The sequence below is a fragment of the Rhinopithecus roxellana genome, chromosome 5 (genome assembly GCF_007565055.1).
Source record: "Rhinopithecus roxellana isolate Shanxi Qingling chromosome 5, ASM756505v1, whole genome shotgun sequence".
NCBI classification, from domain to species: Eukaryota; Metazoa; Chordata; class Mammalia; order Primates; family Cercopithecidae; genus Rhinopithecus; species Rhinopithecus roxellana.
The window spans coordinates 71,441,895-71,466,490 of record NC_044553.1 but is presented as its reverse complement, the minus strand read 5'-3'; the positions used below and the strand labels follow the sequence as shown (position 1 = coordinate 71,466,490).

The following is a 24,596-nucleotide window of genomic DNA, read 5'->3' as shown; positions in this document are numbered from 1 at the left end:
CAAAATGTGAAATAGCTCAATATCTCAATTAGTTTCAAAACAAAATTATTACTTAAATATATTTTAATAATGCTTAGCAATTCTATCACATTTGTAGCATTTAAACACTCTGAATAATTATCATTTTTTTATCCCTGTATATAAGATAAGATGCAAATTGTAAGGACTCATTTGATAAATGTAATAGGGACTATAGAGTAAAATGGTTCACCAAAACTTTCCAGGGTTCCTCAGTAAACTCTGAACAAGAAATCAGAAGACCTTCATCCTAATAACTCCAGTGTCTTGCCAATAAGTCTCTGGGAAATCACTTAGTTTCTCTGAATACTTCATCCTCCTAAATAATGGATTCGCGTTTTCTAGAAAGCATAAAGTACTGTACAAGCGTAAATCGGAAGAATTGTGTTGGTCCACACATAAAATACACTAATACTAATAATAGCTGATGAGCTTTAAAAGAATCGCAAAAAAACTCTCATAATGTGTTACCAAAATGACGAATTTGTGTTGGGCTGCATTCAAAGCCATCCTGGGTCACGTGCAGTCCGTGGGTTGGACAAGCTTGCTCTAGACTGACTGTCCCTAGTGCTTCCATTCCCTGCATAATTACTGTCGTTTAACTTTGGGTAATTTATGTACATTTGTCCAAAGAAACTGACACCCGCCACTCACACATGCAAGTCGAGGAGTTCCAAAATTGCAAACCATTTTCTTGAGCTAATTATGTTCAATCCTTTAGAGTAAATAAATATAGAAACATGTAAAATAAAGTTTAGTCAGATTATGGTAAACACTTTGGAAAAGAAGGCAGGCATTGAGTCAACATATATACTCTAAATCTTCTGCCACCTTCTTAGTTTTTCAAGGTGTATTTTGTTAAAAAAATTAATGGGTGAAGGAAGTCTGAAAAAAGATTGGTCAACAGGTACAAAGTTACAGTGACATAGGAGGAATAATTTCTGGTGTTCTGTTGCCCATTAGGGTGACAGTGGTTAACAGTAAGGAACACTTACTACAAAATAGCTAGAAGACAGGCTTAAGACAAAGTCCAAACATCACACTGTGAGTCTAAAAGGCTTCCTCTTAAAATTATGCCCCACACATGATGTCCTTCCTCCTCATGAAAGTTATTATTTCCATCCTCTTCTGAAATGTCTGTTCTTGTGCTGGAAGGTTTGAGAGCAGCAACTGACTATCGAAAGGCATTATAGTGAAGAATCTTCAAAACTGACATGGGGCTAGTGAGTCCTACCAAAGTCAGTCCTAGAAGCCATTGAGTAATCTTGGGTGAGATAAAAGAATTTGCCTTTCAAATGGTGGCTGTTGGTCTGTTTCAGTAAAACTAATGCTTGATCCATAAATAAGCCTAAAGGGTGTTATAAATGTCGGGAGCTGTGGGTGATTGATCTGTGTTGGGTATATCATGAAAATAGACTGAAGGCACGAGGGTTGCTTCCCTGCGGAAATCGTGGTGGTAAATTGCCATATGTGTCCCCGTTCTGGACCTAGCTGATCTGATTGTGGTTATAACAACTTTACAGACTGGACTTTTAGTCTCTTGAGATCTCCAGTGTCTTTCTGTGAAGTCTAATAAATGAAATAGCACCTTGCTTTTCAGCCTCAAGCACAGAACTTGGTAGGGAATTGGAACTGTTGCCAGCAATCTTTCCCAGCTCTAAACTCTAAATGCACCTTTTCCAGAGTTGTTACTGTTCAGAGGTCTGGCTAGAACTGGATTTGTGTTAACCTAAAAGGTAAGGAAGGTATGCCAGTGTTGCAATATTGCATATCACAAAGGTTGAGGTGACCGAAACATACTGTTAGACTAAAGGTACAAGTTTTGCTGTTCAGCAGCAGAGTAGAGTGACTATAGTTAACAACAGTGTATTGTATATTTTAAAGTAGCTAGAAAAGAGGGCCTGAATTGTTCCCAACACATAGAAATAAATACTTGAGATGATACCCTAAATTCCCTGACTCGATTATTACACATTCTACACATGTAACAAAATATCACACATGCTCCATAAATGTCTAAAATATTATGTATCAATTAAAAAAAATTAAAGGTTGAGATGAGCAATTTAAACTAAAAGAGAAAAGTTCCAGTTCATTTTTCTCTAAAAATATTCCAGTAAATTCCCTGGGAGAAAAAACATAAAGCATGAAAAGCAGTAACTGTAACTTTTTTCTGACTATGCCAGTCAGCACCAATGGCTCTCTTTCTTGTTTTAAAATAACAACAACTTTAGGTTCAGGAATATATGTGCAGGTTTGTTATATAGGTATGCTTTTGTCACAGGAGTTTGTTGTACAGATTACTTCATCACCCAGGTACTAAGCCTACTACCCAATAGTTATTTTTTTCTGATCCTCTCCCTCCTCCCACTCTTCACCCTCAAGTAGGTCCCGGTATCTGCTGTTCTCCTCTTTGTGTCCGTGAGTTCTCATCATTTACAATGGCCCTCTTTCTTGAGGAAGTAGGAAAGCCCGTCAAGTGAACAAAGGCAAATGAATCAGTAAAGCAAACAACAGCGGTTTTTTCAAATAATTTAGTCTATCTTATATATGCCATAAGGTTTGACATCTAAACTAGACCTACACAAAATAGCTATGCAAAGATACTGCCTGACTTTTCTCTGTATTATTCAGCTATTTAACAAATATTTATTCAACGTGCCATTAACCACTAAATGCCAGGTAATAATGAAGTTGACAAGACACTTGCCTGCATAGAGCAAAATATCTAGTGGAGGAGATAAACATTAAACACAAATAAATGTATAATTGTAACATCTTTTAAACTTATAGTTTGGCAACAACAGAAGAGTCTTTTTACCATTGTGTTTCTGAACTCCTTAGAATCATAAATCTTGTAAGTCTACATAAAGGCCATAAATCCATATAGGTTTTATTATGGCATATATCTGTAGAGGCATAAGTATCTCATTAAAAGTAAATTTAAAACCTAGTTATTGTTTATGGAAGACATTGGACATAATATTAGGATTGTTTGTTATTTGGTATGTAGTATTGAATAAGTATTTGGACTCAACCAGTTCTCATAGCTAGTTAGGCATATTTATCTTCCTGTTTCCTTCAACAAGTGTTTCTTTTAAAGGTCATCATCAATTTATTTTTGCAGTGGTCCTTTCTATAATGGAGTTGGGTGGGGTTTTCTCTGCATTTGGTGTATTATATTTTACTAGGCTGACAGGGACTACACCTACATCAACAACTTCACACAAAGTAGGGCCTTTTGTAAGCATGAGATGCTCACAGAGTACTTCAGATATTATCTTGCATTGGCCTTAGCCTGGTCTGTTAGTTCAGGCCCTAAAAATAAACACATATTAATCAGCTAATGGCAGCATGCGCAGACCAGCATCCAAGGACCTCAGTCTAACCTCATGCAATAGCTTGTCTTATGTCACCCAGGATGAGGCAGTTTGCAGCCAGGAATACCTCTGAAAGAAAGACAGCCACAAGCTTAACTAATGTTTAAAATAACCTTCCAACTCCTCTTCACATTGACAGATTGCTTTCAACTCAGTGAAATCAAACCAGAGCCCCAGCCCTGGTGGCTCTGTGGGGCCATCTTAGGGCCACAGAGTTTGTAAAGTAAAACTGCAGGTTGTCAGAGCATCCAAGTGTAGCTCTCTCTTGTCTTGTTTTTAATCAAAAAACAATCAGAGGAGAACTCACTCCTGGAAGTCCTTATCTCCATAAAATTCAGCTAATGACTCCTGTTAAGTTAAATAAAGTTTCTGTGTAACTCACTAAGGAAACTGTTAGCTGTTCACCTCGTGCCCACAGACTTCTCAAAGAATACAAATCGGGGGAACCCTGTGGAGCTGGGCTGTGAATGTTTATATACACATACTTTGTTCCAACGACTCCGGAAAGTTGAGCCTTCAGTATAGTTTTCAATTTTTTTGAATGACAGTCTTTTTTCTGTATGGAGTGGAAATGAGGTGGGGCTGCGGGGGAGGCTGGATTTGTTTTAATGTACACTTTTCTTGAATCTGTTTATCCCCAAATAAGTGAGCTGCAGTAGATACTTTGGTCCAGCACAAAGTAAATATTTAGTTCACAGATTCCATGCAGCAACATGGCCCGGAGTATTTGGGTTTCAAGAAAGAGAATCACCGTCAGGCGAAGGGCTCCTTTGTACTTGATAGAATTGGGGTTTCTACCAGTGTAGCATCCCATCGGGCCCTCCAAGCACCTTGGTCTGCTCTACTGTGCCCTTCCGGTCCTCATCAGCCCCATTCCCACCCCACCGTTAAAGCTGTGTCCTGCATGGCCATGATCTTTCTTTCTCCTGAACTTTCCTGCACGGTCCTGAAAGTCCCCCTGATCTTTCTCTCCACTTGATCTGCATGTGCCTCTTCCTTGAAGTATCTCCCCCTCTTACCCACTCAGTGAACTTTGGCTTCAGGACTGAACCCAGAGATCACCTCCCCTTTGCTCAGAGCCTTGCCAGGTAAGAATTAAGTGCTTCCTTCTCTGGGCTAGCCCAGGGCCTTCTGCACAGCTCTCTTACGACCTTTCTGTTTCTCTCATGCACTCATCTTTTTACCTGCTTGTCTCCCTTACTACCGAGAGCCCCTGAAAGACAGGAGCTGGGTTCATGTTATCTTTGCCTCACCAAAACACGGCTTCCTTTTCAGGAAAGCAGAAGGTATTCCTGGCCCTATTCTGCAGTGAGGGGGAGGGGGAGGTAGCATTACAAGCTGACAAGAGCACTATACTAGAAGGAAATAGAGCCAGGTCCATGCTGACAGTCCCTCCCATGTGATCTTAAGCAAGTCACTTGACCTCAGAGAGCCTCAATTTCTTCAGCTGTCCTATCCGAATAATGCATTTTCTGAGGATTAGATAAATTACTTTACACTTTGTGAAAGTATTTTAAGAACTGTGAAGCATTCCTCTCCTCATCACTTGAAGAATAGAAGCAGAGTTCACTAAAGCTTATCCTGCCCTTTGGATCCAGCCCTGCATTTTTCTGTACTCACGCATGATCCTTCAACTGTTTCTTTACAAAGCAAAGTTTTTGTGCCTTAACTTGGTATTTATTTCCTGCAATTGTCTGATAAAAAGCAGCTTCATTAATCGCAAGAAAACAAAGAGTTTGGGCAGCTTTAGAAATTGCCACTGGCCACTGGGCTTCCTAAAACCCCATGGCGTGATCCTCCCCACTCTGCCTTAAAGGCCAGCTTCAGTGTCCCAATGCTTTTCTGTGTTCTTTTTGCAAGTGCCGTGCCCAGCAGTAACCATCTTCTGTTCCGCTAGTTATCTGTTTCCATTATCTTCTTCCCTGAGACTTTATAGTTAAAATTGCTCTTCTATTTTCTGTTGTTGCTTTATTATTTTCTTACTGTGGTGAAAAAAAAATGTAATATTAAATATGCCATCATAACTTTTTTTTTTTTTTTTTTTGAGACGGAGTCTCGCTCTGTCACCCAGGCTGGAGTGCAGTGGCGCCATCTCAGCTCACTGCAAGCTCCACCTCCCAGGTTCACGCCATTCTCCTGCCTCAGCCTCCTGAGTAGTTGGGACTACAGACGCCCGCCACCATGCCCGGCTAATTTTTTTGTATTTTTAGTAGAGACGGGGTTTCACGGTGTTAGCCAGGATGGTCTCCATCTCCTGATCTCGTGATCCACCCACCTTGGCCTCCCAAAGTGCTGGGATTACAGGCGTGACGTCGTAACTATTTTTAAGTGTACAGTCTCAAGCATGTTTACATTTTTGTGCAACAGATCTGTAGAACTGTTATCTCACAAAACAAACTCCATACTCATTAAACACTAATTTCTCTTTTCTCTTACCCTTGGCAACTACCTTTCTACTTCCTGTTTTTATGATTTTGACCCCTTTAGATACTTTGAGTGAAAGCATACAGTATTTGTCCATTTATGACTGGCTTACTTCATTTAGCATAATTTATATCTTTGGGGTTCAATTATGTTGTAGCATGTGACAGGATTTTCCTCTTTTTTAAGACTGTGTAATATTCCATCGTACATGTACATTATATTTTCTTTATCCAGTCATATATCTATCAATGGACATTTGGCTTGCTTTGTTCTTTCTCTCTTTAAAAAGCAAATATTAAAACAAAGATGTATTATTAAACTTGGCAAGATTTCAAAATGCTCCTAGTCTGAAATTGGCATATCAAAAAGCTATCTGCAACCCTATGCAGCACTATTCACAAAAACAAAGATATAGAATCAACCTAAGTGTCCATCAGTGGATGCATGAATAAAGAAAATGTGTATACATACACAATGGAATACTATTTGGCCATAAAAAAGAATAAAGGCTTGTCACTTGCAACAACATGGATGAAACTGGAGGTTATTACATTAAGTGAAATAAGCCAGGCACAGAATAACAAATACCACGTTCTTGTTCATATATTGGCGCTTCAAAAGTTGATCTTGGGCCAGGCGCAGTGGCTCAAGCCTGTAATCCCAGCACTTTGGGAGGCCGAGATGGGCGGATCACGAGGTCAGGAGATCGAGACCATCCTGGCTAACACGGTGAAACCCCGTCTCTACTAAAAAAAAAAAAAATACAAAAAACTAGCCAGGCGAGGTGCCGGTAGCCTGTAGTCCCAGCTACTCGGGAGGCTGAGGCAGGAGAATGGCGGGAACCCGGGAGGCGGAGCTTGCAGTGAGCTGAGATCCGGCCACTGTACTCCAGCCTGGGCAACAGAGCGAGACTCCGTCTCAAAAAAAAAAAAAAAAAGTTGATCTCATGGAGGTAAAGAGTAGAGTGATAGCTACCCAAGGCCGGAGAGAGTGTTGAGTTTAAGAGGGTAGGTAGATGAAAAGAGATTGGTTAATGTGTGCAAACATACAGTGAGAAGGAGTAAGTTCTAATGTTCAATAGCAGAGTAGAGTGACTGTCATTAACAAAAGTGTATTATGTATTTCAAAATAGCTAGAAAACTAAAGTGTTCCTAACACATCAAAATGATAATTATTTGAGGTAATGAATACTCTAAATTATCTGGATCATTATACATTCTATGCATGTAACAAATATCACATGTACCCTGTAAATATGCAAAATATTTATACACCAATAAAAATAATAATAAATTTTTAAGTTTTTGGTCTAATATGAAATGTATTCAGGATGGTACAATGAAACTTCATTGCCCTGAAATTGATGTATGCAGCCCTTCTTTGTTTTGTGAACTAGACTTAAATGATCAAGCAGGCACAACAGTGTCATGTAGAAACTTATATTTAAATAACATTTAAATCACTAACATCACCAGGATTTTCTGTCTAGTCTCTTTTAAAGTAGAGTTTCTCCTGGTCTCATGAAGTCGATCAGCTCTTGCTTTTATTTATTTTTATTATGATTTATTATTTTTATTTATACAGTCTCACTCTGTTGTCCAGGCTGGAATGCAGTGGGACAGTCATAGCTCACTGCAACCTCGAACTCCTGGGCCCAGCCCAAGCAATCTTCCCATCTCAGCCTCCCAAAATGCTGGTATTATAGGAATGAACCTCTGCACCTGAACTAGCTCTTATTTTTAAAGGCAGAAATGACCACATGAAATGTTTTTTTCCTGCTCTGTAGCTCAAAGAAACATCTTATCTAGTTATAAATTTAGGAAATTTTCTGACTTAGTTTACTCACACTTCCTACCCCTCAGTTCTGCATTTCACATTTTTATCCTGGGTAAAGTATGACCTAGTACTGCCTTTGGTTAGTACTTTACAGATGCAGTTTTCTTTTTCCTACTGAGTTCATTTCCAGATCTCTGGACAGAGATCTTATCTACTCTTGAAAAGATTTGTGATGGGGATTTAGCGGAGAAGAGTTCAGAAAATTTCTTTATTAGATTCTACTATTGGGTGGGGTTTTTGGAATCAGGCAACAATGAACATATACAGATTAAATTGTTATGAAGTTTATTTATTCTCAAATCCACCTTGAACTTCAGGGCACAAATGCTATTCATTCACTTTATAGATAGAGAAATCTTGGGGCTATGCCAGGAAAATAAATCTAGAGTAGTCAGTCATGGATTAGCTGAAGGGGGATTACATTTACTAGAATGCCTTACTCTCTTTGTGTTGAGGAGTGAACCAAATAGAAAAAAATTACTCACAAAGCCCAGAACTGCAGAATGATTCACAAAACCTAAAGAATGACAGGTAAGATATTTTCCACCACACAGACCCTCAGCACAACCTGAATCGAGTGCAGGATGGCCTCCCAGCCCTGTCTAGCAGTGGCATCCACTCCCCTACTAGGCATCTGTCTGCTCACTCAGTCAAGCCTCTTCTGTTCACCTCTCTGCCCTGTCGGAAACCATCCTCTGGAGCTGGACCAGTGTGCCTTTTCACTCCCTAAACAGAGCTTCCCTCTTCATTTGGAAATGTCTCTGGCTCAGAACTTCATCTTGCAAATCCAGCATTAATTAAGCTATGCCGTTGCAATATAGTCAGGTGCCATGTTTACAAACTTAAATTTTCTAACTATAAAGTTGACCTTTGAAGTTCACATATTTGCATTTTCCTTTTGCTAAGCTTAATTTTCTGTTTTGCTATTTTATTGTACATGACTCTTTGAAGAAAAGGCAGAGTATAAACACATGAAAAGTCACACAAGCAACATACAGAAACCATAAGATTCTAATTTTCTTAAAGGAGCACTATTGAAAATGATGCAAAGATCATTTTGTAGAGTTTGCATGTTATGGAAAAGTAGAGCTGTGAAGAACACAGATGCATGCTGAACCTGGGAATGACATAGGCATTGTAGGGATGGCATTTGTGGTTCAGTGAGTGCAAATCCATGTGTCATACACAAATACAGTTCACTTTAATAGTTTGCTATCTCTTCACTCATCTTAAACACCTCAAGGTATTTGGAAAGGGAGGAAGAAATAAAACAGATGAACCTGCTGAGATATGGCCAGGAACAGTAGTACTTCATTTTGATTGATGTTTTTACAACCTTATCTTCTAGATAAAAGCTACTGTAAACAAAAGCCTACCTAAATTGATTGTATTAAAAGGAAGCAAGAGCCACCTGTGTGCAGCAATTGGCTCCCAAGTGCATAGTTTTTCCTCCTAGCAGCCAACTCCTGCTGCTCACAGCCTCACAGCCACCACTTTAACCATCAGTAGTGTTACTTCCAGGGACTAGTACTCTTGGTTTCTACCACACTTTAAACGGCAGCATCATCTCCCCCTTAATATCCTAGACAAGAGATTCCTACTATCAATCCCAGCAATCTTGAAATTCGCTCTTCAGAAGTGTACAACTTGGACATACTTTCAAGGCTCATTTTCTTACCTTTAAAAATGATTTTCCGTGGCCAGGCACGGTGACTCACACCTGTAATCCCAGCACTTTGGGAGGCCAAGGTGGGCGGATCACCTGAGGTCAGGAGTTCAAGACCAGCCTTGCCAACATGGTGAAACCACATCTCTACTAAAAATACAAAAATTAGCTGGGCATGGTGACACACACCTGTAGTCCCAGCTACTCGGGAGGCTGAGGCAGAAGAATCATCTGAATCTGGGAGGCAGAGGTTGCAGTGAGCCAAGATCACACCATTGCACTCCAGCCTGAGCGACAGAGGAAGACTCCATCTCAAAAAAAAAAAAAAAAAAAAAAAAAAAAAAATTTATTTTTCAAATGAGTAATAGCACTCACAGCTGCTCTTCTAGGGCAAGGGACTATAGAGTGATATTCATTTGTGCATTCATATATCCACTCAACACATGTATTGGCTGACTCCTACGTGCCACTGAAATACAAGCTGCCCTCATGAAGCTTACATTCTAAAAGTGTTTGTTCGATAACTGCAAGGCCAGGTTATCCATAATTTTTGAAGACCCATTTTTAAAATCATTTTTCCTTACCTGATCATTTTTTCTAATGATCTAGACATTTCTAACTTCTAATTTATTTTTCTCCCTTCCAGCATTTGCCTTCATGAATCTGCAAAATTGGGATGTTTTGCTTTTGGGAACTAGATTGGCTAGCCAAAGAGATTTTCCTTATCATTAAATATTTCTTGTGAATAAGAGAAAAGTTTAACTGCCCATTTAGAGTGAGTTGGGATCTGACATATCAAAGCATTGTGTCACATTTGGTTAATGATAGATTTATAGGGCAAACATGTATCAGCCTTAATCCTTCAGTTATTTGACTTTGCCAAGGATGAAATTCCAATAATTTTTTATTTTAAGCAGGCTTTTATATATCCAGAACCCATAAATCTCTTTGTTCCTTGAGATAAACATCTGACCAAACTCTGGGTTACTGTGTGATCCTTTAAGAACTATGCCAAGGAAAAAGAAACCCCATTCCCTCTATTAGCGAATAATTAAAGGCTACTTGAAAAAGACATAGTTCGGGTAAGCAATATTTATATAGTCTTTTCCATTTTATAATGTGTTTCTAATTTCTAATATTCAGAAAGTTAGAAATGGAAAGTTCAGAAATCACCTCAAAATTCATCAGAGCAAGTCTGATAGTTGATTAACTGGCAAACACCAAAATGGACTGCACCACTGTCAGCCAGGCCTTGCCAACTCCATGATCACTATCCATTATGGTTGTCATATCAATTATAAATTCTCTGGCATCAAACACTATATCAGCTGAAATGATGGGTTTGCCTTTGGCGTTGTTTCCCTGGGGAAATAACTGAGAAAACATGTAATAATTCACACAACCAATTTTGTTAAAACACCCCCAACTTTTGGAAGAAGGCTGGGGTATAAATTCTAGATCGATGGACATGATTTGCACCCAGTGTCCACATGAAGTATTCTCTCATTTTATACTTAAGTGTTTTCAAAGTAAACATAACCTCGGGTACTTTGTTACTTTTAGGGTTTCTATGTCTTTTGCTGTGTTTGCTCTCTCCCTCTTCCCATTTGAGAATGTATTCTGTCCTCTCCATGAATCCTGTTTGAAACAGAACCACAGCTATTGTCCTGAAACTCATCCTCCAGTTTCCCAATGAAATAATCTCAATATACTTCTGACCCCATCATCCCTCTATGTCTCTTGGGACCCCTAACCTCACCCTCCCTCCCCTCAAGAATGGATCTATCATGGAGAAAATTTAAAAGGCTGATATGTGAATAAATACAACATAGTTGAATAGTTGCCTTTTCCAGGAAGACTTCTAGAATCATTGTCATTGCCCTATTTATTATTTTACTGTGAACCCTTTGGCATTTTGTTTATTCAAGTGATATAGTTTACTCTGAAAATGTGAAGAGATTGATTACTATGTTAAGCAATTTATGGAGAGGAACTTTTCTTCTGTGAATTGTGCTCTATGCAGGATGGATAGACAAGCTTGTATGTAGGTTCTTACAGGTAAATGCAGAGGGGCTGACCCAATCCAGGAGTAAACATTTCTTCTAGAAAACAGAGACTAACAACAACAGATTAAAGACAAAATCGCTTCTGCCTTTGTTTTCTATTGTAATCTTCTGAGAAAATATTTATAACAGGCTAGAAAGATTATAAATGTAGCATCTATGTATATCCAATATAGGACAAAGTGAAGTAGAAATTAAGTAATTTTTCAGGTAATTTAACATGGATGTGAAAATATCAAGGTATATAATCACTATGGAGAATTTCAGGGTGTTGCAGTTGTATGTTTATATATATTTAAATTTTTATTCATAGTAATATTTTATTTGTGGCATAAAGGCCCAAAGTGAATCAGTATTTATAATATGTTTTTAATTTTTTATTTTCAAAATTATAGAAAGTAAGTTGTTTCAAAGAGATAAAGTTGCACTTTTCATAGCCAACATGCATAGATTGGGTGAGAATACTCATAACTAGGTTCTCTTTCTTTGGTCATTTTAGTCTGCAAATACAGACCTGGCAAGTTAAGAAAAAGTAGATGAAACAACCAAGTTATCTTATTTTAACTTCATTTCTACAAAAAAGAATATCTGTATTGTATATTAAATTGACCATAGTGCCAGAAACTTATGATGTTATATTACATGATCACTAATCTATTGTTATGGTACACATATTTACACACAGGCATCAATATACACATATTTTGCATATAAACATGTGCAAGCATATTTCACTTGGACTGGAAAGTTATTTACAACTCTGTCTGGATATACATACAACAGTGATTAACAAGTGCATAACCAATCACAACACGCAGATTAAAACTAAATCAACAGTGTAAGAGTTTATTTTAAAACAATTACAAGATGTTTTATGTTTCTCCTTCATCGTGAACTATGTGTTTGAAAACGCACTCTTCATAAAAACCATATGCAAGTTTTTTTGATGGTGAAACAATCAACTTCCAACGACCACATGTCTGCACACATCCTCAGAAGATAGCACAGACCCCACACAGCAACTCAAAATGAGAAAGAAGAAAAGAAATGTATATATGATTATGATTTTATATATATATGTGTGTGTGTGTGTGTGTGTGTGTGTATATATATGATTCTCTGCTGTTCTTGTTTTAGAGAAGGAGTTTTTATTTGCCTATGATTGAAATAAAAAATTTGGGCTAGGAACAAAAGTTTCTGTATGTTTTTATTGTTTGATGAAGACCCTCCTGAACAAGAAGCTTGACTAAAATTATCAAATCATTCTGTAGTCCACTTGTCATCCTTCAATTGAGAATTGTTTGTTTCATTGACTTGATGCAGATTTATACTGTAGGACTCTACTGCACTGAGAATCCTTTTTTATGCAATTATGGTAATTCAGCTCATTGGGAAGAAAAGTATTAGGTCAATTTCAGGAGTTTCTGTGATCATAGGTAGAGAGATAAATTGTGTAATAGTACATAAATCCCATACCTTTCACCGTCTTATTACCAAAAGAGATGAAAAGCATACTAGTTTTAAAAATATATGTAGTGGTTTTCTCGTAGAGCTGAAAACATGGGTAAGCCAAATTAATGACACAAACATAAGATGCATCTGTATATTACAGGTATTTTAGGAGCAAAACTGGGCCTTCGGGGCGTACTGTATCAACCCTGTTTAACAAGTCTGAACCTTCTTTTCTGGGAAAACAAATCTCTACCTCATACGCTCACTTAGACCCGTTGCTTCCCTCAGTTTTCCTCATAACTTATTCCAGCTGTTTATTTCCATGTGTATGAACAAGCTGTGGCAGTGTTCTGGATTTACTCCTCTTCCCTCATGTTTAGATTCTGCCCCATAACTTCTGAACCCCTTCACAGCGTGAGACATTTCTCTTCTCTGAACTTTATGTAGTGATTCTGTAATTCTCATTCCCTAGCTTACTTCCACCTGTTTGTCAAAGGTTTTAAATATGCTCCCTCAAATGTAATTATTTTCATTTCTTTTGCCAGAATTATGGGTTGGTTTTCCATCTACTTCCTAAATGTGGTGATACTTAAATTGAAATAAGTAGCTAGATAAACTTTTTAGTGTGAAACTACTGACATCAAACTTAGAGTTATTCCCTGTGTAGATAGGTAGATCCCAACTCATATACTGGGGTTTTGATCAGTTGCCTTGCTTCTGGACCCCTGCTTGCCTATCACCTATCCAGGTGTAGTAAATATTTTTCAGAGTCAAATGACTTATAAAATGCTATATAAACACAAGGTATAATGAGACAGTAAAGCATAGTAGTTACAAGGGTAAGCCGTAGAGCCAGGCGGCTTGGGTTCAAAACCTGGCCCTTTTTGGGCCCCAGTTTCTTCATCTGTAAAATGAGGATAGTCACAGTGCCCTCCTCATAGGGTGGTAGTGAGTACCAAATTAGTCTGTACATGTAAAAGTTCTTGAAACACTGCCTGCTCAGTAAATGTTAGTTACCTGTTTGTTGTTGATTATTGAGATCTTATATTATTTTATATGTACTTAGCATCTTTATAGACATAATGATTGGTCAAGGGCTCCCCGAAATCTATAGAGATCTAGAAGCTCAGCTGGCTTCAGGAAACCACCTAGGGGTTATTGGGGCTAATTTAGCAAGATGATATCTAATAGTATGATTAGAAACCTCTAAATTCCTTCATCTATCTTTCTTTTCAACAGTCTCTGAAGAGGATGCCTTGAGGAAAAGTATGACAATAGAAAGTTAATAATCTCCATTCTCTATAAGTAAAAATGCCATCCTAGTAATTCCTGCATTATAGGATAGTGTTAGAGACATGGCAAGAAAAGGGGAGTATTTTGTTTTATACTTAAAAAAACAAAAAAGAGTAAGTTCTTCCTGAATTTGGGGGGCCAAATTTTCTGTCTGAACCACTGAGTTTCTCAGAGAGTTATAGGAAACCTTGAACAGAAAGACACTTATATCGTATTCTGTCCAACATTCGCAATCTGGAATCCTCAGGGCTTATCTGAGGATAGCTAGATTTTTCTCCAAAACTAAGAATTTACTCACTGAAGTACCATTTTTAAAACATTCTTGGTGATAATCTTTTAAAAATACATTAACAGCTTTCACTGCCTTTTTTAAACTGAACAAAATGGAAGCAGCATTTGTGTTTCCTGCACTGTCCTCAACACCTGTTGAGATCGACAAAGCCTGCTAGCCCCAACACCAAACAGCCAGGGACTCTCACAGTTGGGGCATTTTTATGTCTCTCTTCACTGCTTGTCAGCAGGAATTCACCTTGACTGACAAAGTGTTCTCCCTGTAACCAACTCCTTCAAATATGCAGCTTCAGGAACACAAGAACCAAGTTTACCAAAACAACAGAACTGGAGAAAATATGGAGAATTCTTTATTTTATGTAACCTTAGCATCCTACATATGCAGCAAGGAGGAGTACTGGCGTATAGTGGAAGTTAGGAGCCAAGAAGCTCAGTTGGTATACCTGGCACTGATCCTCGGCATCAGGAAGTGACAGATAACAGTGGGGACTGTAGCAGTCCTGCGAACCTAGGTTATATCTGAAGGAGGCAGCTGTTACTTATCTCCAGTTGCTTGTTGCCAGATCGATTAGTTTCTCAAAAGAAGCTAAATATGCAGGATTTTGTGTAAACATTCCCAATTTGTATGCATTGGTTCAATTTTTCAAAATTAATGAAAACCCAGCCTTGATTTACTAGATCTACTGATGTCACTATTTTGCAAGGCCACTCACTCCATGTTTTTGAAAGTTTCAGTTATAGAAATTAATTTATTCGTGTTGAATCAAAAGCTAATTCTTGGCTACTTTCAAGCATTGTCCTAAGTCTGCACTTGAGAGCTACAGCATGAATCAAATCCTTCCTCCCCAAGAGTGCTCTCAAAATCAGAACATGCTGAGTGTGTTAGTGAACCTTAACTCTTCATTTCCAAGTCAGACATACTCTTATTCTAACCATGCCTCAGATATCCTAGGATTATCCTTTGGTTGACTTTCAAACTGGAGATATTCCCCTTAAAATATGACACCAGAACTCCCCAAAATGCCCTAGGTGTGGCTTAACCATTGCAAAGGACATTGACTCTCTTTTTCTGGTTAAAGTCTAACATTCTATCACCCTGTTTAGTAAACCGATCACTACCTCATAGTGAGTGCATCACACACTGCCTTGGTTCTAAAACTGGTTCCTCCACTTTTTAGCTGTGAGACCTTAGGCAATCTACTTAATTGTTTTATGCCTTGCTTTTTTCACCTGTAGAACAGGGATAATAACTATACCAATCTCATGGAGTGGCATAGAAATTAAGTGGTTCGATATGTGTAAAGTGCTTCTATATATATAAAGTGCTTAGAACAGTGTTGGGCACATAATAAGTGGGGTGAAAATATTAATAATTAACATTGTTGTAACTATATGATTTTCACTATGACCTATAAGTATGCCACCAGTGTGCTCACTCTGGTCATTAATAAAATTGCCATGCCGAGGCAACGGCTGACTCTGCCTGCAGCCCTGTCTCTAGACTCGCACTGATTCTATAACCAATGCAACACTGTTTGATCATCTTAGTGCTAACCTTGTATTGCCCATCTTGTCCCTGAGGGTATCTTTCATGTACCAGGCACTGTGTTAGGCATGGAGGACATGAATACAATTAAAATATGATCTTTACCCTCAACAGGGTCCCAATATAACAGACAAATGGTGAAACAGAGGGATAATCACTAGGAAACAGGTATGCACTGAAGGGCCAGCTTTAGTTCCGCCGTCTCTGATTGAATTTCTCTAAATACTCTAAAATGGAATGAAACCAGAGAATCACCTTTTTTTTTTTTTTTTTCAGACAGAGTCTTGCTCTGTCACCCAGGCTGGAGTACAGTAGTGCAGTCTCAGCTCACTGCAACCTCCATCTCCTGGATTCTCCCACCACCTAGCCTCTCGAGTAGCTAGGACTACAGGCGAGCACCACCACACATGGCGAATTTTTTTGTATTTTTAGTACAGATGGGGTTTCACGATATTGGCCAGGCTGGTCTCGAATTTCTGACCTCAAGTGTTCGGCCTGCCCCAGCCTCCCAAAGTGCTTAAATTACAGGCGTGAGCCACTGTGCCCAGCCAAGAAACACATTTTGAACATATTTATAAGGGGTCATTACTTATGAAAAACCTCATCTTTCTTGCCTTCATGGTCTCTGATGGCTCTTGACTTAAACCTCCCATTTTTTCAAAGGGTATTTGTTGTTTTTGCTAATTTGGTGATATTTTATTTGCAAGCAAAATTACTTTTCTAACGTCATTCACATTCTAGTCTCTGCTTCTCAGGAGTCTTTAAAATCCACTGGGGGTCTTTGATCTTATTTGACCATGAGTATAGCAACCATAACATTATAGTCAACTTTAAAAAGTGTTTCCAGAATCAATTCGGACGTCCATAGACACCCATTCCTGAGTGTCTCTCAGCTGGCAGGGAGGGCTGCAATCTCAGTAGCACACCAACCTCTACTGTGCACATCTCCTTAGACCCAAGGGCTCTGTTTTCTTTTCAATGTTGTTAACAAAGTCTCTTTGATTTTTGTTGGTCACAAAGGTTATAGTTGCCTTTCCAGTGATCTCATTTTTGTCTAGTGGTGCCACAGTAAATGAGAATAGGCATCAAAAAGGGGAAATGGTTCAACCCAAAAGTGTGCATTTGACCTAAAAAAAAATTCTCTGGGGTCCTATATTACACCTCTTCTACCATTTTTGATTGCTTGGTATTTCAAATTAGCAACCAAAACTTCCCCTCCTGTTACTTCAGATGACCAAGAAATTGATTATATACAGTTGCTTAATGTGGTCAGCCTCTTCATAAACAGGTAGGTTGCTGAAAGGTTATCTCATCAGCATCTGATAATCTCTGGATCCTGAGCTGTTGAAGAAGGCTCAGAAATGCACTAAAGTAGGTGCTGGGAATAAGGCCAGATCTTGTTCTGCCATTAAATTTCCAAACTTGTCACCCTCTAAAGTCCCTATTGCTTTTGTCACCCAAGACCACATAATTTGAAAGCCTATCAATCTCTCTTTACAAAGGGAAGTTGTGTTTCCTCGTTCTTAATTAGAGACATACTGTCATTCAGAGGTTTTGAGCTACATTGACAGAGGTAATGTTATCTAACCTAAACATAGTTCCATAAGAAACATAAAACGTAGGTAGACAGTAGAGCCTTATTAATGAATCCTACTCAAAAATGTTAATAGATCTGTATTGGTACCTTTAGGGAATCCTGGTTGTGAACCACTACGTGAAATGTTCAGGTTCACAATCTTGCAAAACCTTTTTGAGTTGCAGGAATATCTGTTGCCTCACAAGTGAAACAAGTCCATTTTCTTGAGCACTGAGGTGTTCCCCAGCCTGGCTTTTCTGCCTAGAAAATGCCATTTTCGTAAAGAGCTGTCATGCTTCGTGTCCTTTGGCTTATGATTTAGCTGTTCAGAGAAAGTGCAGGCTGCTCTCACTCGCCCAGTGCTGGTGATATGTGTTTTTGTTTTATTAAATCTTTAAAATACTGGGCTTGTTTTTTATGACCTCCATATATTCTTTTGTTCTTCTCTGTGACTTGTTAGATCACAGTTTTTTTCTTCCTTTGTGAAAATATTAGTGCCTTTCTAAAGAACATCATGGTCTCCAGAATGGCTATATAATAAAATGGAAGAATGTGTTGAGCTTAATGTTAGATCTGTCAAGGCTGTGACTCAGGGTGCTTCAGTGATGGGAAGGTTTGAGGCTTCTCAGACAGGGTCCACGGAATCACAAATCTTTCTGTTCTTGCCAGACTTGTTTTGACAAATCTGAGATCATTTGACACTAATCATAGAGCTCTTTGTAAAATAAAGGTACCAATGGTTTATGTTCCAATTACAGACAAGTGTTTGTGATTAAAAGTTACTAAGAAACACTCGGTTAAATGGAAGCAAGTTCTTCTGCAGGTGTGAGCTTCGTCTTGTATGCATTTGAGCCTGGGGACCCACACACCTGTGCACAGGTAGCCTAATTCTACTGACCTCAAAGGAATCTTTTCTTTGGGGAAGCTGAGGAAGGAGAGAACATCTGCAGCTGATAAATCTCAGTGGGCCTGGTGCTCCAAGGCTTCTAATTATACCCAGTTCCTACTTCTTCTAGAACAAGATCAAGTGATGCATTGCCATCTCATGGTTCTGTACCTGCACAGAGGGGACTCCCAAAGTTTTAAATAATCTTGAATACAACTTGGCTACCCCACTAATGTGAATCCCCAAATAAACCAGGCCGTGACATCCAATTGAACTTGTTCCTGTGCATACAGTATCTTGCAGCCCATCCTGTATTGTTAGTTTTGGCAAGTACACGACAGCATATAATAAATCATGGAAGGAAAAAGCTTTTTGGCCTAGCATGGTTCAGCCTGCTGTAATGTTAGAATACAGAAAGCAGTTCTGTTTTTAGACATCCTTTTACTAACCCAACATTCATAATTTATTATTACACTGTAAAATTCCTGCAACACTACACCAAAAGTAGTGCTGCCCTTTAATTAAGTGCCCTCGGTAGGAAAAACGTGAAACTGATGTGCAAAACATCTCTCTGTGTGCAGTGATTGATAGTGATTACATCTTTATGAACCCAGCCTAAAGGTCTCAACTTCCTGATGGGTGAAGTAGTCTATAGGGCCACTTCCTGAGTCTGCCTGGCGGGGATCAGTCACTGCTAACAAAACTGCAGATAATTCAGAGCCACAACTTAGAAATGCTGAGGTTTTATTAAGCCCGTGGCTGTCTATACTTTGTCACAAGCCTACATGACCTTATTCCTCATTTCCATAAGCACCAATGACCAAACTTTATGCCATGTCCACACTTAGAGAAGTTGTAATGCAGACGGTAAAGGGACCCAGTGTGTCATATGGATGACAGGAAGTACTTCCAGCCCAATGGGTGCATGAGTAGAACACTCTAGCCAGAAGAGGACCATACGTTGTTGCATTTTTTAAAATTCTGTTTTCAAACAGTCTTTTTTCTTAGTTGCAATTAGGCAAGTTTAATTTTTTTTTAAAATAGTACCATTAAATGTTAGACTTAAATCCCAAGACAGGCGTTCCCCAGCTCATCCCTATTTGCACTGTGAATTTGTCCATCAGCTAGGTGGTCACATCAGCCCAAGCTCATAACACCTTACTGAAAGGTAAGATTTGGAGTTTCTATATCTGAAATACTTCAGGTTTCTGAAAAGAAAGGTAACACATCCATCCAAGCAGGTAGTATGTGTGTTATGTGAACTCTTTGGTATAAGTTTGGCTATTTTCAGTCATAACGGTAGCAACCAAAACAAAAATTTTGTGCAGTCCTGTCATTTAGTCATCTTGTCAGTGCCCCAAGCTGACTTTTTTCAAGAGCTCTGTTGATACCGTGTGTGTGTGTGTGTTATTTTCTGGTGTTTTTACAGATTTGGGCCAGGCTTAGTCATCTATTGGTATGGATTTATCCAGGAGCTGGACTGCAACCGGGAAAGGGGCATCCTGCTCAAAGCCTGTTTCCCTACGAACATTGTCACCTTATGCCACAGCATAGCTTGACCCTGAAGATCCTGGAAGAGAAGCTGGGAGGAAAAGGTGAATCCGGAAGCAATTTTACTTTCCTGCACTGTAAGATCCTGGCAACATCTGCCCTGAACTTCAGCTGAACTCTTGCTGCTCGTAGTCACACCACTACCTCTTTAGACAAACATATCAAGAGTTTCTGTTTTCCTTCATCCCTTGCTGATGTGAACAGCCAAGAACTACAGACACAACCCACTCATTATCAGCATTTCTGTCTCTGTCAAACAATTAGTTTATAGATAGTCATAATCTTTCTTTCTTCCGGATGGTTTCTCCTTGTGTGCTGAACAAAAGAAAAAATGTGAAGACTGAAAGGTGTGATTTTTCAATTCTCCTCCCAGTTACCGAGTCACCCTCTTATTTTTTTTTTCCCTAAGCCTCCATTCACTCTCTCTCCCTCTCCCTTTCTCTTCATGTGCACTCACAGAGACCCAGCGTTGCATTACCATCATGGAATAATCTAGCACAAACCTAGGAAAGCTGAAGCCACAAAGTCCGAAGCCACCTTTGCACTCACCTGCAGAGCTCCAGAAGACCTTGATGGCAGCCCGCCCATGCTGTGTGTTTGCTGTATTCGATCTTTACGGCTTCCTGACTTCTGTGACAGTAAGCCAAGCTGCAAAAATACACTTGATGAGAATTTCCTCTTTTAATAATGTCTTTTGAACACCAAATATTTTAGATTTATCTTATTTGAAAGTATTAGTTCCATTGTGCCTGGAAACCACTCCTTTAGATTGGGGGCCAAGAGGAGACGACCCAACATTGAGGACAGTTTATTTTTAAACATGGCTAGTTGTCAGTATGTACGTGAGCTAGTATTTTTATGAGTAGAGTTTTTTAAAGGCACATTCTGTATACTGCTTAGTATATGCATTTTATACCATGTAATTATATAACACTCAAATAAGTTCAGCATTAGAAATGTTTAGCTTTGTATGAACTAAGTGTGCCAGAAATAAACCTGGAGCAATTTTTAAATAAGCAAAATAAAGGAGATTTTTCTATTTGTTCACTTTATTCACTTTCATGTACTTTTATGTACTGCAAATCCGATTTCAGTCTAAAGAGAAACATCAATAAGTTAGTAATAAACCTATCTTTTGGGAAGTTGAATATTAATCTGTACCCAAAACGTATTTAGTAAAATATTTGCTACAACATTATAAAACATAACTTTTATAATGTTGAATAGATGATTTGGGAAATACTAACAACAACAATGTAACTTTTACAGACAGCTGTAACTTATATACGTTGCTTGATTTTTTTCAAAAGACTAAATATGTCATTTATACTTTGTTCATTTTCTACCAAAGAAGGTTTGGAAAAATATGCCTGCTGCCTTTCCTTTTGAAGAACACAAACCTGGTCCAAACGTGTGGATTTTAACTCTGAGTGGGGTGCATTAAATAAAAAGAGAGAGGAAGAAGATGAAATGCTAGAGAAGTATCAGGCAAACTTCTGTTTCAGTATAAAATTCATCCTGCAGGCTTCTGAGTGAAATAGAATGATTTGAAACCACTACTGTATTGCCTGGATACACACACACACACACACTTTATACAAAAATGTTAAAAGCAGGTTCCCTGGCATGTTCTTAACTGTTTTTTCTTTAGGAATAAATTACATTTATCTGCACAGATGTTGAAAATCCTGTTAAACCCTTGTCAAGGATTTATTTTACATTAAACAAATTTATGATGAACGTGAACAAATAAATTAAAAAATAAAAAAGGTACTTGCATTTTATATTTATTCTTTTACCTGTTGCCCTGACATAATGTGTTGTGAGAAGGTACTGGTGTTCCTAGCAAAGGCGCTACCTCCTCTTTATGAATGAGGCTTAAAATCTGGCCCTCAAATGTGAAAAAGAACCCAACAGTAAACTATACACACTACAATAAGGTTACAAATTAGTCAAAAGTAAGTTTTTCACACATAAAAACTAATGTGATTATTATACTACTACTTTTGAATTGGAGGGTATGGGAGAGAAGGTGGTGATGTCCCCAGTTGGAAGCTTCAAGTCTCCTTGGTTTGTTTCTTTTTCTGTTAAAAATACTTGTCTGTATTCCATCTCTATGCGTTGTCTGCTTGTTTGGTTTTTTTAGTTTAGACAATATAAACATCAGCCCCAGAAAGTAGACACGGAATGACAACTTATTTTTATTGCTGTCGTCATTAGAACGTTAACATTAAAGCCAAATCTTGTTTTATGGTGCATTCTGCACACCATGCTAATGAATTATGCAAAGCCAGAAAGCAGAAGCGTGTGTAAAACGTAAAACTGAATGACGTTCTCCCTGGCATATACAGACTTGCCAAGCATCTGCCCTCACAAACACATAGGAGACCATCTGAAGTCTGGAAACAGAGCAACTCAAAGCAAAGCTGATCTAGTAGTGATATGTAAGGCAACTGCATAGACTCCTTCCCACCTCGTATCCATACCCCCTCAAAAAAAAAAAAAACCATAAACATTTGCATATCTTTTTTTTCTTTTGCCTTCTAGTGAAGCATACATCAGCTCTTTACAACACTCCTAAAATCTAAAAGAAAAGGAAAGTCTCAGGGGTCTAAAGTAGAAAGCTGGACCTCTAGGGGAAATAATTTTTTGTAACTGTAGGTGTGTGTACCTGTTCATTATCTGCAAGGCTTGATTCCCCCTGGAAAAGATGATAAATTGTTGGTCTTGAGGGGGTGCATTAACTCACGCAGGCCACCAGGGGACTGCTTAGAGCCCTGATGAGGTAATCTACCTAAATGGTCCCTGGTGGGCCACACTAATTAATGCTGAAGTGAACAGTTAATTCACTTGCTTCTCACTGGGGAGCTACACCCATTGCTTTCTTTTCTCTTTGGAACCAAGATGCCTTAGATGCCTCCACTTTTTAACTCTTCCCATCTAGAGACCTGCTGTCCCAATTGCATTAAATCCTTACTGCTTCCATATGCTTTCTCACTTCACTTTTCACTTTTTCCACGTCATCTTCCCCTGCGCTGGCCTTTACCAGTTTCCTTCCACATGGACATGTACCCTGCATTTTCTCATTACTCTTGGGCTCTTTTTCTCTCTAAAAGATCATAATCCCAGGACGAAAATATGTCCTGATGCATACGTCTGGTTGGGGAGTTGGGAGCAATTGGCCTAACTTCTTTGGGGAGAAACAACTTAAGCACCCTCCACATGCCTAAATACTCAAGTACATATGTGGCACCAGAAGGATCGTAAAATTTTAACTAAGATAATAAGATTTTACAGGGTTAAATATGGCTTGAAGTTCATGCCTTCAGTAAATGATTTGGAGCAAAAAAAGAAGAAAAAAGTAAGGTTTTATAGCTACTTTCAGCCTGAGTGTTGTTGTTCAGCTGATTAAAATAGCAAAATGTCTGTATAATTTAACGAATCACTCCTAGCTCATTCATCTTGCGGGTAGCTTGCCATTTTCATGTGATCTGATGGGAGCAAGTTGTCTCAAAGTATAATTATTTTGTGACAAGATGAGAGGAGAAAATCTCAATAGGCACATTCTTGATTAGGGTTAAGGAACAAAGCAAACTTAACTTGAGAGGAAACTAAAAGGCAAACAATAGAAGTTTGCCTGCAACGTCACCATTTATGGGAAGCGTCTATCTGAACCTGTCTGTGTAAAGTCACTCGTGGGTTATGGAAGGGTCATGTGTTTGGATCATTTAATCTTGCTACTCTAAACTAACCTTCCTACATTTAGTAAACATCATCTGAACCTGTTTTATTAAGAACATGCCTGGATTCCAAAGATTAAACAAGGAAGATGGAATTATGAATTAAATAATAACCTGAACAACTTGGGTTCGCCTTCTGTTTTTCACTTTCCTGCTATTGTTTTGAATATGGCTGTGAGACAAAGAGCTGCTTAGGTCAAGCGCTATAAATTACAGTTTTCATACAATAGTAATCCACTAAAATGATTTCAAAGCCTGATCAAAGTACTTCAAAAAGACTTTTAAAACATTTCCACAGTACAGGGGAAGGGAAATGCTCATTTGGTGCCTTAATTTGTTTCAGTTAGTATAGCAAAGTTCGATCTGCGTGTCATACTCACTTTATATAAAATCCAACTCATTGTTTAAATAAATCCAACTTGTTCTTGTTGTTTAATGTATAGGTAAAGGAGATTTAAGTTTTCATCTACTTAACAATTTGGAGTCACTTGTAAGGAAAAGATAATATAGGAACATTTTAAAATAAGCATACCTTGATAGTATTTAATTACTCAAGGTATTCGTTAAAACTGTCTAACTCCCTGCAATTAGGATAAAGTGGTGAGGATCTCTGTGGATTTATTTGGCATCTTAATAATAATCATGGCAACAGATATATTTATTTTTTCATCCCTTTTCCCTCATCACTTGGATTTATCCTGAGCTGTCTCATTTTATAGGCGAGGATAATGGGAAGTACACTAGTGATAGCAAAGCTAAGCAAATTCTAGGCTCAACCATATATAAAGATAGTGTGGACTGCTGCAACAATGTCAGGCTCAACTAAAGACTCATGGTACTATGTCAGGGCAATTTTTACTTTTTAAAAGGAAGG

At 38.4% G+C, this 24,596-nt stretch overlaps 1 protein-coding gene across 3 annotated transcripts in view; it reads left to right on the top strand.

Moving 5' to 3' along the window:
- The window catches only part of C5H15orf41 (chromosome 5 C15orf41 homolog), a 229,578-nt gene extending 207,823 nt beyond the window's left edge, over window positions 1–21,755 (top strand). Inside the window, exons 11-12 of one of the 3 annotated variants that reach the window (XM_010367545.2) lie at window positions 19,861–20,026; window positions 20,442–21,755. In XM_010367545.2, coding sequence (XP_010365847.1) covers window positions 19,861–19,990 — 130 coding nt within the window. In that variant the 3' untranslated portion in view covers window positions 19,991–20,026; window positions 20,442–21,755. The remainder of the gene's footprint in view (window positions 1–19,860; window positions 20,027–20,441) is intronic. The other 2 variants (XM_030931249.1, XM_030931252.1) reach the window with 2 other exon arrangements.
- Window positions 21,756–24,596: the final 2,841 nt, after the last annotated feature.